The sequence below is a fragment of the Chroicocephalus ridibundus genome, chromosome 5, assembly GCF_963924245.1.
Source record: "Chroicocephalus ridibundus chromosome 5, bChrRid1.1, whole genome shotgun sequence".
In the NCBI taxonomy this organism is placed as follows: domain Eukaryota; kingdom Metazoa; phylum Chordata; class Aves; order Charadriiformes; family Laridae; genus Chroicocephalus; species Chroicocephalus ridibundus.
Genome location: NC_086288.1, coordinates 12,409,428 through 12,425,541, shown reverse-complemented (window position 1 = coordinate 12,425,541; position 16,114 = coordinate 12,409,428). Strand labels below are relative to the sequence as shown.

Sequence of the window (16,114 nt, the reverse complement as noted above, 5' to 3'; positions counted from 1 at the left end):
CCGCGCCGCGCGGGGCCGGGCGGGCAGCGCACCGCGCCGCTTCCGGCTTCCGCAGGGCCGCGGGAGGCAGGTGGGCGCGGGGGGTGCTGAGGGGCGGCCCCGGCCCGGGCCCGGGCCACCCCCGCGGCTTCTCCGTCTGGGCAACCGACAGCGGTCGCTGGCTTCCTCAGAGATAAGTGCCGAGAAACGCGGAGCGCGGCGGGACAGGTTGGAAACGCGTTGCGACACGGTTTGGGGGGGGCGGTAGCCAGGTAAAAATGCTAGAAATAAGGTAAAATAGCGAAAGCTGAAAATCCGCCATACGCGTGTTTTTCCAAAAGCTGATCTGCTATGGGCCTTTCACGGAACAGGCTTGAACCCGGTCGTGAGGGAGCGTCGGCCTCACGCTCGGCAGCCGTTACCGGCGGGACCAGCCGTTACCGGCCGGGCCTCAGCCGTTACCGGCAGAGACGAGGTGCGTTTCCAGAGGAGGGATTCAGTCAGGGACGTGCCTGAGGAAACCTCTGGGCATCTGTGCCCTCATCAGCGCAGCAGTCGCAGAGTATTTCACCACCTTGTCACTGAAAGAGGGACTAAGTCATTGAAATCACGTTGCTTTGAAAATTATTTAATTATTAGGAGGAATCATGGGCTGGAGAGATATAAGTATGAAATACGGCTAATACAGCTTTTTCTTTAATATTGTAATCTTGTCTAATGCTTGCGAAGTGGTAAAAGAGATCATGTTGAATTCTGAATGAAATCAGATGTGACCCAGCAAATTTACACCGATTCCTCTTGAGATGAATATGCATAAGCTAGAAGCTATTTGGTGGTCAAGTACAAGAAGTCTTAAAAATACGGAAAGCCTCTTTTGGGTGTTAGTATTTGCTTGGCATGACAAGAATAACCCGACAGTTCCCCTGCCCCCCAAATGAATGGCTTGTTACAGCTGTTCATTATACTTGTGACAGCAGGGTGCTTAGCATATCACATAAGACAAGATAATATGACGCAAGGGAATGTCGTGCTCAGCACAGAAGATCCAGAAATCTGCTGGTGCAATCTGCTTTCCTGTCTGCTGCAAAACTTAGTGTGTGTCTTTGGGAACTCATCAAGGACAAGCTTCAAGGGGGGGGAAAAAAGATATTGGCATGGTACAAATTTAGATGCCAGACATTGTTTATGTATTTTATATAGCACAACCATCAGGTAAAATACACAAGGAACCTTGGGAGCTGTGGTGGGAACTCTCCTGTCCTTGCGTGTATTTACCTTAGCAAATAATGCAGAAAGTGAGGAACAGTAGGTGAAACTTACAGTATGCACACAACACATTTTGGGACTTTTCCTTTGAACTACTGCTTACCTCTACACAGCCTCCCGATGTCTGAACTCTGCTTTCTTTGCCACAGTATCAACCATTAACCTGGAGAGTCACACTCACTGCTGCTGCTGCTCTGACCCAGTCACTCTGGGGCAATTTGCTCCGAAGTAGAAAACTTCAGACGGTGAAAAGCCCCTCACACAGAGCTGCTCGCAGTTTTGGAGTTCAGATGCTCTGTAGGGCAGCAGGGTCATACTTTCTGGGGCTGAGGAGGGAACCGGGCATGGACCTACTGTGTCCTGGGGAATTTCTCTTACAACAGCATCATAGATGAAAAGGAGGGTGCTAGCATGGCCGTAAGTCTCTGCCTTCAGCAAAAAGACTCTGTTTAAGCAAAAGGTTCACACTGTCTTTCCAGCAGGTGGGTCTTAAGCGAGTAGCTCACTGTAGGCATTTCTTTGGTAACTGGACCTGTTGTTTTAGGTTCTCCAGAGGCACTTTTCTTAGCCATGCACCTGCAGGGGAGCTGAACTGCATACAGATTCCTCTGGGTCTTTCCTGTCTGAACAGTGTTGTAGTGCCGAAATACAATTTTGGGTCATCCATCAGCCTCAGATTACAGAAGCGTTGCTAAAAGCGGAGGTAGAACATACTGCAGAGGCATTTGAAGTACTGATTAGTACCTTTAGAGGTGCGATACTCTGATTTGAAAGGAATTGCAGGTAAACAAAGTTTTTACTATAATAATTTCTGGCACCATAACACTATTAAGCTCTAGTTAGAAAATAAAAAGATGGTCAATTCCCTAAACATTTAGGACTCAGGGCAAAGACAACAAACATCTTTAATGGAAGCTCAGAAGAAGAAAGTGATAGAATATTGATGTATAGGATGTTGTTATTTATTGGATGATGTTTGAAAGCCTGATGACTTGATAGCTTTGTTAAGAGGACCTGACATTGCAGTTTAGTTATTGACTTTAGTGCAGCCTTCTAAAAACTACCATCTTAAAGATTTCTCATAATCTGTGTCCTCAGTAGTCATTGCGACAGTGTTTTTCATGAAACCAGTTTGTCATTTTGGTGTTTTCAATTATGAGGTAATGTGAAGTCGTCAAGGTATAATACTAACCATTAGATTCTGTTGTTAAATTGGCATTTGAGCAGTTTGAAAATTAGTGTGCAACCTCATATTGGACTCCCAGTGTCAAAAATGTCACGCTGTAGAATAATGACAGTTGCCAGCAGGCAGCTCAGCAATACAATTTTGACTACAAAATATGACACTAATACAATTTAAACATGGTGCAAAATGCTACAGGATGAGCAAACTGATTTATGTGTGCTATCAAAAACAAATTTTAGTATTTGGTCAGGACAATATATTTCATTGGGAAAGTTAGGATTGTTGGGCTTATTTTATAAGACCTTTTGAACAAAAATACTAATCTTTCTTTCAATCTTAAGCTGCTACAATTCACTGCCTGTTGATGCTGCAGCTCACCTTACAGATGCCAGCACACATGTCTACATGTCTGCTTGGAGTTAGGGATGAGGCTGGGGAGAGCAGGTACCTCCCATTTCCTCTGGCCAGTGGCCCCAGTAGCCACACATAGACCTACTGGAACCAGCAGAACCTTGCTTGGGCAGAGCTGTCCCATCATGTGGGCTGGTTTCTGCCAAGCCCCAAGTCTGTAGTGATTTTCTTCAAATTCCGTAAGTGGGGATTGAGATTTTAAGATGACACTTGAGTGTCAGTTGTCAATGGCTTGAATCTGCAGTTTGGGAAATCAGAGGCAGAGCAAGGAGCACTGTTAGATGTACTTTTAGCTAAAAGAACTGTGGGTTAGTTGTACAGTGCAGTATATCTTGGGGAAACTTGCTAGAGAGGCCAGATTTTCAAAATGGAAGCACTGTCGTGAGGTACCAAAATAAGTGCTAAACACTTCCAAAAATTCACCCATCTTGCCATCTGCAAGGAAGTATGGTTTGGTAGCTACAGCTCGAAGAAGCTTGTCTGTCTGGTCCATAGACTAGGGAGTGGTTTTTTTAGAACTATGTTCAATAAAGCATTTTTTTTGTAGTGGAGAGATCCTTGCCTCTTCCTTAGCTTTTTTCTTATTCCCATGCTTGCTAAGCACATACCCCTGCTGCCCCTTTCGCTGTCTTCCCCCATCAGATTGTGCTAATCTGAGTCTTGGCGGTGCTTGTTGGGTTGGGTTTTTTTGGTTTTGGTTTTAACCTGTATCTGGTTTAGAATGTGACACCAACAACAGTTACATCAGCAGAAATGGGGGGATGATAAAGATGGAGCATAAGGAAGGGTGTCTATCTTGAGTGCCTGTGTTGACAAGAGAAATTCTAACATCAGGCCACACCTTTAATCTCTCAGTTGTTCATTTCATGAAGTCGAGATAGTACTTGCCTAATTTATTATAAACACAGAGTAAACTAAGCATACGTGAGTACTGCACCGTTCATTGTAGAGATGACAAGAGAACAGTGGTCTGATTGATTGCCTGATGGTCTCACCACTGTATTGCATTGGTTCCCTCCTTGAATGTTAAAATAGACCCATGCGTTGAACCAGATGGAATTAAATTAGTGTAAACCCTCTTGGAAAACAGTGGCATCTTCAGAGCAATGCATTTTTATCTCTTCATTATTGCTAATGTGCTAGAATGATAAATAAGCACTACAAACATCCCCTTTTCCTAGCTCTAAAATCTATATAATGACATTTTGTTTTCTAAGCCTTCATGAAGTGTGAAATTTGCATTTTTGCAGTACACCACAATTTGCTTACCTGAAAAATGCGTTTTGAGTGACTGAAGTAGTTAGTGAGCATGAGGAGAGAAGAAAAAGAGAAAGCGAGACAAATATTGTCCTGATTAAATAGACAAGCAAACCAAAATCAGAGAGGCCCATCACAAATAAACTTAATAAACATAGCGGGTTTGGGTTTGTTTGGTTTGGTTTTTTTTAAGGCAAAACACTTCAAAGATAGTTAAGCGTAAAGTTTAAGACAGCAAAGTCCTTTCCAGATCACAAGATTCTTCATGATTCATCACATGATTCTTCCTAAGGGACTGTCTCCTTATTCTACATTTGAAACGAAACTTTCAGAAAAGGAAATGAATGGAGATGAAGCACAATTAACATGGGAACTCCAAGATCCAGTTTTAGTGCTGCATGTGTCATGTATCCATGTATTTACAAACAAAGATGTGTGTGCGTTCCTTACACACCTATTCTTTTCCCCCCCAGATAGTGAAAAATGCCTAAAAAGAAGACTGGTGCTCGTAAGAAAGCTGAGAACCGTCGTGAACGTGAAAAGCAGATAAGGGCTTCAAGAGCCAACATAGATTTAGCCAAACATCCTTGTAATGCTTCAATGGTAAAATAACCTGAAGTATTTTTTCTTACAATACTTGATTTTAAATTACGTAAAACCAGTGATAATACATTGACTATATTTAATGCCACTAGAATGTCATTCTTCCTACCATCTTTCCTTTATATTTAAGGTTACGCTTGCATCAGAAGTATAATACTTGAATAAAGAGTTTGGTTCCTAATCAGAACTTAATTCAGAGTCCCTGCAGGGTCTGTAAATTTTATGTATTTTACCTAGAATAAAAATAATTACCAGCATTTTATGTCTTTTCTTTAGGAATGTGATAAGTGCCAAAGGTAAGTATTTTTCCCCTTCTAAAACCAGTAGTTTAATATTAATTGGTTTCAAAATTTTACAGGTCTTTTTTTAATGCCTGCTTGCCTTTTTTTTTTTCCCCTCCATATGCCTAGACGACAGAAGAATAGAGCTTTTTGCTACTTCTGTAACTCTGTTCAAAAATTACCCATTTGTGCACAATGCGGTAAGTAGAAATAATGAAGTAAAACATGCTATCCTCAGTCCCATCTGGGGGGTTAAACTCTCAGCAGTTAGAGTACCTTTGTCTTAAAGTACCTCTGTGATTTTTGAAGTAGGCTCTTTTAAAACTGTTGTGAATTTCCTCCTTGAGAGGAGATCTTGCTTGATCATGCGCTAGTGTGTATGCCGCTGACCCCCAGAGGTTTGCAAGTCTGGGTCACGGGCTTGTCTTCAGTATCTGCTCTTCAGAAAAATTTGTCTTGCTGCCTTTTAGGATTGAGAACATCTGTTGAGTGTTGCTTTATAACAGCAGCAAACTTAAAAAGGCTCTGACTGCCAGCAAGGTGACAATAAATACTGCTTTTTTTGGATAATATAATTTCTCATCAGTTTACTATCAATTATAGCCACAGCACATTATTCACCTTGCATGGTTTTGTAATGTAATATGCTATTCATGTTATTTATGTGTGCTAGAGGGATGATGCTTTGAAGTCAGAAGAGAAGGACTCCTAGTGACAGAACTTGGCTCTGAATCAGGCTACAGTGGCCTTTTTTTTTTTTTTAAACAGCTGCTTGCTTGCAGGGGATGTAATAATCATTTCATATTTTGAGGTGAATTTTGTTGTTTTACTGTTTCAACACAACCTTGCAGATTTTCAGTTTGTCATTAAGCAATTTGGCTGTTTTGTAGTTGACTTTCAGAGCTGCTGACACCTGCAGCTTCCAGTGCCTTTATTGGGACCTGCAGATACTGAGCATTTCTGGAAGATGGGTTGTTAGTGTGCAATGGCAGCGTGTCATCCTCCATAAGTCTTCCTTCTGTCATCAGGCAGTGAAGTACTAAAAACATGCTGTCTATCTTACACTATAATACACGTCTGAAGTTAACTCCTGTGCATCGAATTTATCTTAATCTGCAGTATGTTTCTGGAGGAAAAGCGTTCCTGATAACAGCCAGGGAATTATGTTGAGTCCCAGGGTTTTCCAAGACAAAGACCATTAGAGCTGTTTGGTGCTTAATCAAGCATTGGGGATAGCCCCTATAAACCAACAGCATCTCTCTTGGAGAAGTCCCTAGGTAAGGTAGCTGTGCTGCAGTGCTCCAGACCCCATAATACTCCCCCACCACTTCACGTTGCCTAGCTCAGCCCACCACCAGTCCCTTTTCCCTTTTGTTGTTTTCTCTAAGCAGTCAATAACAGAGACACCAAAGGGGTCTGTGGCATGGCAGCTTAAATCAGTGATGAAACTCCATTGCAGTAACCTGGGCTATCTACAAGATTATTATTTTTTTTTCTTGTATAACTGCATACAGAGTGTGAATCTTTCTGGTAAAGGCATTTATGTCAGAGGCAAGGAGTAGGGGAAAGTTGTCACCCTACTGCTTGCTTGTGTCAGAATGACTTTTAAGTGCAGACTGTGGCTTTTTCTCCCACCTGTCACCTGCATTTAAAGGGAATTATTTTGTCTAGGAAGTAATCTCTTTTATGGCTTTAAAAAAGAAAAAAACACAACACCAACAGCAACCAAAAAAGCAAGTATCCAAGTACCTGTAAGTAATTAAATCATCAGTTGCGCGTGGCTTTTTTTTTTTTTTCCCCAGAGGCCTTCAGCCTTGTAGACAGCACATGTTGCTTTCATGGTAGCACAGAACTAGCAGCAGTTTTAGATGCAACTTTTTAAGATGTCACTGCTTGACTTTCACCATAATTTTGTTCTTTGGTTTGTTTTGACATTTGAAATTCTTGCCAATGCCTCAAAACACATAGCAAGACAACACATTGCCTCATTATCTCAGCACTGGAGCAAGAGATTTTGGCTGAAAACAGACAATAATTAATTTGATCTAAGGGTGATGTGAGGGTGGTTGCAGACATTTGTTTGCATTATTTTTACATAGATTTACAATTAAGTACAGGCATTTGATTAAAAGTACTGTTCTTACGTGAATGTTCATTCTAAATTGTTTTGATTTTTAGATAATTTTCTTCTGGTTGCTTGCCTTTTTTTTCTTTTTAAAAAACAGGAAAAACCAAGTGCATGATGAAGTCTTCAGACTGTGTTATAAAACATGCCGGTGTGTACAGTACTGGACTAGCAATGGTGGTATGTAGACAAAATTACAGCCTTTTTTGCACTATGAGGTTATTCTATGCAAGTCTTTCTGAAAAAATTAAAACAGAATTGAATGATAGCATGTACCATGCCAAGATTTTTTTTCTTTATCTTACCATCACAAACTGATTCTTCCCTTATACTAGAAACCCAAATTTTGCATTTTTAGATTCAACTCTTGCAAACTGTGAAACACATCCTAGATGCTAACAGATCCGTGTTGGTGGCAGGCCCTAAGCACATGCGCTAACAGCGCTGGAGCTTACATGCCCCATAGCCAATTCCCAGTCTTCATTAAAATCTAGGATCATTCTATAGAAACCAGTGGGCTTTTCCTGTCTTCTCAGTATTGCAGAGACCATCAGCATCACAGAGGAATCTGTTGCATGGCATTAGGGGGGAATTTTATTTAAAAAGAAGAAAATCATTTGGGCTCTTAGCAGAGATAGTCATTGCTTCTGGCCTTTGAATTTTTGTTCTTAGAAGGACAAGTTAATTACTCTGTCCTAGAAAGCAAGGTAGGACATGTCATAGCCTCCAGATTGTGTATCGACTAAACCTCTGTCCTGTTTCTGCCTCCATTTGTCAGTCAGCTTTTCTCAGCAGCACAGCCCACCTTTCCAGTCTGAAGTTCCTAAACTCATTCCATGTGTTCACTGATGCAGTATTTTCATCAACAATTAATTTGGATTCATCATTGTTTTCTTAGTTTTGCATGTATTTAATGCACAGGGTAGCTTGTTACATATGGGCTGATGAGGCTTCTTAAATGCTACAATTAAGGGATAGTTGTAGTTTAATAAAAATGAAAATTAAAGAGTCCAACTTATTTCTAATGAGTTATTTCACCTTTTCTCCCTGCAGAGCTTGTGTTCTAATATAACATGGTTTAAAATCCAAATGAGCAGTTTCAGCTGTAAGAATCTCGTGGCATTTTTCAGATCTTTTTTTGAAATTGCATTTCTGCCAGAACATTGTTATCATTTATGGATCTCAGGTTTCAGCTGGAGGACACAGTTTTCATGCATAAGATTTAAGATAGGAACTGTAAAAAAACAGAAAAGGAATAAGACAAGGTATTTTGCATTGTATTTAATCCTGCAAAAATGAATATCAAACAAAGAAGATGAACTGTGGAGCAGCTTAATAGGCATAGACATGCAGTTCACACTCTCGCTCAACTGGAATGAACCTACTGAGAGAAGAGATACTTGCATACATTCAGGGTTATAGAATAACAGTCTCACTCTAGGTATTGCAGAAGTCCCAAGATGATATCTTTCTGTAATTGCAGGGCGCAATCTGTGATTTCTGTGAAGCTTGGGTGTGTCACGGGAGGAAGTGTCTCAGCACGCACGCGTGTATCTGCCCTCTCGCGGATGCAGAATGTATTGAGTGTGAAAGAAGTGTCTGGGACCACGGTAGGTTGATCACACTTAAAATTAAGAACATCTAAATGATACTTTTGTCCTCACATTGCTTAGGTTACTGTACCTATAGTCTTAACATAGCATTTTAAATCTTCACTAATTAGTCCTTACAGTAAGTTTGTTCAAAGCAAAGCATTCGCCCCATTTTCAGAGTAGACCTTATGCAGAGGGGAATGAAAACAACCTGCTCAAGAACATACCGTGCTCAACTCAGAAATGGTTATGTAAACTATTAACTGTCCTATCAGCTGAGTGCTTAACATAATTAAGCACTGCATCAGATTGTCAACACACAATTTTCTGCCATTCCCACTGTTTTCTTCTGCATTAGTATAGGTATTTGGATTCCCAGTTGCTTAGCAAACTGTACTGATCTTTGTTTGTGGAATCCTTTAAAGTGTTTCAGGTGTGCATCAGAGGTGAGGGGGTGGGAGGGAGGGAGACTGGGTAAGAGAGAATGTGATTTAAGAAAAATACTTAGTGCCATATTCAAATTAAAATGAAGGAAAGGACTAGAAGGTAATACTTGCTTTATATTTATGCTGTCTTGTATTGTAGGATACGTGGTATTTTTCAGTGTAATGATGGATGGCAATGTCTAATTTAGGACTCTGTTGAAGTATTTGTGACAGAGGGGAGAACTGTTCTTCAGTCAGAAGTACTGCCTAAATTGTTTGCAGAGCCAAACTTGATGCCTGTGCCTGTTGATGATTATTTAATTTTGCCTTGATAAATCTTTTAGGAGGCAGAATATTCGCCTGCTCTTTTTGCCACAATTTCCTCTGTGAAGATGATCAGTTTGAACATCAAGCCAGCTGCCAAGTTTTGGAAGCAGAGACATTTAAATGTAAGTTCGTTATTCATAGTCCTGTTCACCACAGCTAAACAGACTCTCCAGTAGCTTCCTCTGTGATCCAGAATACTCTCCATCGCTTTTTCCAAATAGCTTTTGCCACCACTGGAGGAGGGGGCCTCTGTTTCTTATGTGCTTGCTCTTGATATCCCGTTATCTAGACTGGAGTTTTTCCCTCTGACCTTCCTCCATGCCAGACTGTACATGGCAGTCATTTTCCTGCCTGGCTGTTATAAGGCCTCCCCGGGAAGTTGCCTTTGCAAAAACCAGCCGTCTCTAAATTTGCAGTGTTGGCAGTGGCCAGGACTGCAGCAAAACTCCTGGAACTGCTGATGCTGCTGTTTAACTCCACAAAGCTCTGCAGGCGAGAAGGAGCTCTCTTCCACTCTTCTGACCATATGATGAGCTATCTCTAGATACCTGTTCCTCATGGAAAACTGCTGCCCTAAATAACCTGTGTTAGTCTGGCTAAACTTTCCCAGATTGCTGTGGATGGCCTGTGTGTTGGTGAAGGATTAGCATCTGTTGTTTTTGCAAAAGAAGCAAGTCCTGAGGAAGGGCATGACTCAGGAAGCAGTCAGCGAGTCATTCAGTGAGACAGGGTGAGCACAGAAGGAAGTCACAAAAAGAGTGTTCATCCAGAGCACGAACTCACTGTTGGTTTCTTCACTGACCAGTGGACATGTGTGTCAATAATGTGTCGAATGTTGATACACGTCCACTTCTACTGAGTGAAGAACAGGTAGCTGAAAGACTTTACGTCCTTTTGCACTTCAGTTCGTTGCGTGGACAACACTGAAACTGGTATTTGTAAAAGGATACGATGGCCATGCCTGAATTTGCTAGTCCATTACTCATCTCTGGATGAAACACAGGAACTTCAAGGGTATTTAAAAAAATAAACCCCAGACCACAAACCAAGCCTATGCGTGTTTGAAATAACTAATCTTTTGTAGTATTTCTTTTCTACCCACCATTAACTACTGTTTGGTTTATCCCATGAGGCAAGCGTTTATCCTTTCCAAAACTTGTATGCATCTATTTTGACTATTATAACATTTTCAATCCTTATTATAGAAACTCAAAGTGTTCTTTATCATGTATAAGACTGTTTTTCAGAACTAACTAATCTCTTGTCCTCATCGATTTCTCTCAATTCAGAATATTTTTTGATTTCAATGTTATAGTCTGTCTCTTCAGAAATCTCTTACCTCCTTTTCATCTGCCATTGTTTTTTTTTTCCCCAACCAGTTATTTTCTAAGCCTTGATTAGCTTCCCTTGATGTATTCTGCCGGAATATCTTCCTGCATAGCAATATTGAAGCAGCAACAGCTGTTCCACAAGAATGTTTTTTCAGTGATTGTTGGAAGCTTTTAATTCACAGATGTGATGTCACACCCTGAATAGAGAAATGGCTTTTCTGAGGGTTTTCGGTGTGTTCAATGTTTCATGGCACAGTGCAGTCTTGATAGAGAGGCAGGATTTTTGTCAGTGTGTGGTAACAAGATTATGAAACCTGAACTTTTACAGTATACGTGATCTTTAAATGCAGTCAGGCAATTGTAGTCTAAATCCCGTTCTAGCTGTGAAAAAGGTTCTCTTACTTTCCATCACTATCTGAGAGAAGTTTGTTTTTTTTTTTTAAAGTGGAGATACTCCAGAAGTGTTTTAATACACATGCATTAGCATTTCCAATTCTGTCTTTAAACACATGACAGACCACTAAATCCCATGGCTGTCCTGCTCTTGTGGAAAACTCATGATATTTATTACTTTGAATTAAAAAACTTTGTGTCACAGAGGGAAGGCAAGGTGGAAGGGAATGAGTACTTGCACAGACTGATAAAATACATATTACTGCTTCTTGAGGAGTAACTATTCACCCAACTTCCTGTTGCTCCCAGTTCCTGTATGGTTGCCTTTACTGTACTCCCTCTAGTGGAGTAAAGAAACCAGTTTGAAGCTTCAAGACAAGTTAGATTTTGAGCACCGATTCTGCTCTTTACAGTTCATGTGCCAGCTACAATTCTTTAACACAGTTGAGTAGATTTTCATATGAAGTCCCGTGCAATAAAGTACATTTCTAGAGGACATGACAGAAAATACAGAACAAAACAATTGTTCTAGGTTTGGAAGTTTGTGAGCTTTAAGGTCTCACATGTCATTTAACTCAGATACAGGTATTAAGGCTGCCATGCCATTGTTTAAAGTGACTGTAAAATGCTAACGCCCCTTCTTTTGACATTGCGAGAAAAGGAAAAGCAAGGCAATCACTTTATACCAAATTGGTTCCGAAACATCTGTTTTTAAAAGTTTGGAAACTCAAGAAATAGTTAAACCTTTTCCCCTCTTCAACTTTTACTTTTTGTGTTGAGTTACATTACTGCAATGAGGTTTAGGCTTGGAAAAAAAACTATCTAGTAAAATGGTACTGTATGGTAAAATGACTGATGCGCGTTGCCAAAGTGCAGTTGTGTCAGGGAATTAGAAATAAATGCCTCAATTACATTATTACATACTTTTACAAGGTTTTAAAAACATCACAGATCCGTGGTTTCCAAGTACTGAATTTTACACGTTGATTTTCTCCAACAGGTGTTTCCTGTAACAGGCTTGGGCAACATTCGTGCCTGCGTTGTAAGGTAAAGAGTAAAGACAGTTGCAAGTAGCTATAATTTTAGACTTGTTCTCCTTAGCTTCCAAGGCTGATATCAAGGCTTGTCTTGTCTTCCTCTACGTTATTAAAAAGAATATTCATACTTTTGTATTAGTTTCTGAAGCCTGGGGCAGACTTATGGGGGACAAAGGGCTTTTATCTGTGTTTGCCTGTTAACCGCAAGCCAGTGTTGTGCATCCTTATGCCAGGTGGGGTGATCTTCATTTTGTCTAGCCCTCTGTGTTTTAATTGAGGTATTACCATGTTTGGGCCTTTTTGAAAAAAAGCCAAAAACAAATCCCTGGTCTCAAGCAGAATCCAAGGCTATGGAATATGTTTTGATCCAGCATAGAACTAAGAAAATTTTTAAAGTTGTTTTTTTTTTTTTAAAAAAAAAAAAAAAAAGTCAAGTGATGATCTGACCAGAAAACATTGCAGCTTGGATCCAATAGAAATAATCTCCATAGCTAATCCAGTTTTACACATGCACAGGCTAATTTGTTGATGTCAGGCCTTTGGTTTTACATACTCAGAAGTAATTTTGTATGAAAAGTTCCACCTGCTTCATTGTCAGCATTGCCCAGATTTCTGCGGGTGCTGGTTTATTGCCTGCTCTTACTCTTCTTACCCTCCATATGTTTCCCTGCAATCTCCCATGGCACTGATTTCATATTCCAAATTGTTCCTTTCTCCCGATATCTTCACTGGCACCCTGGTGCTCAACGTGTGAAATTTCAATCTCTAATTCTTGCCTTCAGGTCACTGCATAGTTATGTTCTGGCATACATCTCTGATTGTATTTTGTTTAAGCTTGTCAACATAAACCAAAGCTTGCCAAAGCTCCTTGTGGCAGCACTATAAGTCCAGCCCTCGAGTATGTTACTTTCTCTGCTTGTTTATCTGCACTTTTATCCACCCTCTTCCCCAGGAAGCCATGAAACTACATTCAACACAAAAGTGGTTGCTCTGTGCACAGACTCCAGTTCCACTGCAGATAGAGCTCATTAAATTTTAATCCCAACTAGAAAAATCCTGCTGCTGTTAGATACTTTTTTGCCTGCTTCTTGCTGAAGAGTGTGCTTCTGCGATTAAAACATTTAGCCTTTTTATTCTCCTTTCACCCCATAGGCTTGTTTTTGTGACGATCATGTGCGAAGTAAGGTTTTCAAGCAGGAAAAAGGAAAAGAGCCTCCCTGCCCTAAGTGTGGCCATGAAACTCAGCAGACAAAGGATCTGAGCATGTCAAGTAAGCCTGCTTCTCTAGCTAACAAGCTATACAAGTACCACTGGTGACTACTTTTCTGCATAGGAACATTGAGTAAAGGCCGATTACTTTCAATTGTTTGGCAAAGCTTTGCTGCATTTGTTTGGGGAAGAAAATTTGTGTTTCTTAGTCCTAGAATTGAGCAGGCTCTCATTCTTAATTGATTCCAACACAGTGAAAACTTTTGTTTAGTTTGAGGTTTTAGTTACGGAAAAATTGCAAAAAAAAATAATCATTGCTTAAGCCTTTATTTCATCTACAAGAAGCCAGTTAATGAATTTCAAAGTGCAGTTTGATAACATGCATACAGTCTGCCTCAGCCACTCTTGAATACAGTATGTATTGTGCCTGCGAAGCCCATCCAGTTAAAACTTTCCTTGGCTAGAGTACCAAAGGCTTATCCTAAAACCTAAGTCATGCTCTGAGGACAGTTATTGTTTGTACAGACACGGTTGCAGAGGGACAGACTGCGTGTAGCAGAAAGGTTCTGTCAGAGCAAGCATTAAATCTGAAAATGTCAGATTTAGAAAAAGGCTGTCTAACATTGTATGCTTTTCTCTGAGTAGTGAGAAAGGACAGACAAGAAGTGTCAGATGCTCTGCACAAATTGCTGTTGAGGATTGAGAACATCATGATTTTTCTCTGCCTGCAGCACGCTCTTTGAAGTTTGGCCGACAGACAGGAGGTGAAGATGCAGATGGAGCTTCTGGTTATGATGCCTACTGGAAGAACCTCTCCTCCAGCAAGGCTGGAGATGCAGGTGACCGTGAGGATGAATATGATGAATACGAAGCAGAAGATGATGATGAAGATGACAATGACGAGGGAGGGAGGGATTCCGATACTGAGACAACAGATGTATTCAGCAATTTGAATTTAGGAAGGACGTATGCTAGTGGGTATGCACATTATGAGGAACCAGAAGATTAAGCTTAGTGTGCTGGCAGGCTAAAAACACTTGGAAGGAGCCAAGCAGCGCTTCACTTGAGTTGTGTGCGTGCCAGTAGGATAGCTCTATCAGGTACTTATATATCAAAGTTAGAATAAAGAGTGTGGGACTTCTGCAGTAACTCCAGGTGAGAGGGTTTGTTTGGTTTTTTTTTTAAAGTATCAACCAATATTGGGTTTGAGACTGGGGGAGAAAACAGGAATATTTTTGTTGCCCTAAGCAACTACAGTGGTTTTGTCCTTGAGTTACTAAGTATAATGGTTCAATGCCATTTCCCCCTATTAATACGAGAATATAGAAGGGCTGTACAACTTGTTTCCATTTGCTCGTCAAAAATTATTTTTTACAATAATTTTTTTAACTGATTTCATAAAATTAATGTAGTGGTGGGTTGGTGACTGCATTTTTTTTTGTTCTTCACAATAAAAGTAAACTGCATTCTCTAATGAACTGGCATAAGTATTGATCTCCTTGAATAGTTGAAAAGCAGGTTGTGTACAAAGTGTAAATTGACCCCAAGATAACTTCCTCGTTTACTTAGGTAAGGCAGATCAATGTAGTTCTCTATGTACTTGAGCATTACTTTTCCAGCATTTTTAGTATTAGATGTTAATCTATGGGGCTGTATGCAGTCATTACAAGTGCACCCCAGATAATCAAAAATTCAATTGCAATAAAAATGTTGGTGTATCCTCACTGCTACTAAAATTTGCAAGACGATTTCTTCCTAGATCAAAAGGAGACAGGTTTCTTCTTTGCCTAAGCCTTCAACTCTTTCCTTCGCACACCTTACAAAGAAAAAAAATTGATAGGAAACAACCCCTGTATATGAATTGATACGGTAAGAAGACACAGGGGAGCTCAAAATAGAGGGTTCAAATACTGTTCTGTGCAAACATGCTGGTATAAGGCAGGTGATCAGCACATCTGAGCTGAGGAGGCAACACTTGCAGAAGTGTTTACAGTGATTCCAATTTGAAAATCAACATGTTAATTACCAATCTACACAGCTGAGTGATAGTATTTAGTTTTCTCCTGTAGGGAAATGTTGAGCCTGGTGATTTTAACAGCAGACAGATCAAGATTCAAGGGCAGGCACCTGAAGTGTTACTCCAGCTTTCTAAATGCCATGCTTGAATGCAAGAGCGCTATATCTTGTTATCTGTCAAACATCTGAACTGATTATAGAATTATCTACTTTTGTGGTGCTTCCTCTACTGTTTCTTAACAGCTAAAGGTCATATGCTGGCAGAGCATACCCTATTGAGAATAATTTTTAATGATGTTAGGATTGCCAAATGAGCATTTCCTAACAAAACAGGATTGAGGAACCTGGCCTTGATACTTCCCTCCTAAATGCCTTGCATCAAACGCATGAAAGACATGAGCTGGAATGCATCCAAGACAAAACCAAACTGATAAACCGCCAACTTGGTTAGGGCAGCTGAGGGAAGAAGGTACTGGAGGGAGGGGCATGACCTGATCAGTGCTTGCCTTCAGAACAGAGGGGAAACCAGTTAATGCACTGTCTGAAAGCCAAATCCCCTTCAAAAGCTGAAACTCTAGGGCCATCCAGTTTCATGTCCTAGCAAAGGCCTACCCATCTTAAATTATGTACCTGATAGATGTCTTGATTAGTCTTTTGCAAAAGCAAACTCGAAGTG

At 40.5% G+C, this 16,114-nt stretch overlaps 1 protein-coding gene across 2 annotated transcripts; it reads left to right on the top strand.

The window, feature by feature from the left end:
• Positions 1-46: 46 nt before the first annotated feature.
• On the top strand, positions 47-14,900 carry ZNF330 (zinc finger protein 330). 2 transcript variants are annotated; one of them, XM_063337013.1, is made up of 10 exons: positions 47-176; positions 4,577-4,702; positions 4,979-4,998; positions 5,113-5,183; positions 7,209-7,288; positions 8,592-8,718; positions 9,470-9,574; positions 12,177-12,223; positions 13,366-13,483; positions 14,154-14,900. In XM_063337013.1, exons 2-10 carry the CDS (start codon positions 4,583-4,585, stop codon positions 14,429-14,431), a joined length of 966 nt encoding a protein of 321 aa, XP_063193083.1. In that variant the 5' UTR covers positions 47-176; positions 4,577-4,582; the 3' UTR covers positions 14,432-14,900. The 2 variants fall into 2 exon arrangements, with proteins under 2 accessions (XP_063193083.1, XP_063193082.1); XM_063337012.1 differs by having other exon boundaries at positions 51-207; positions 4,573-4,702.
• Positions 14,901-16,114: the final 1,214 nt, after the last annotated feature.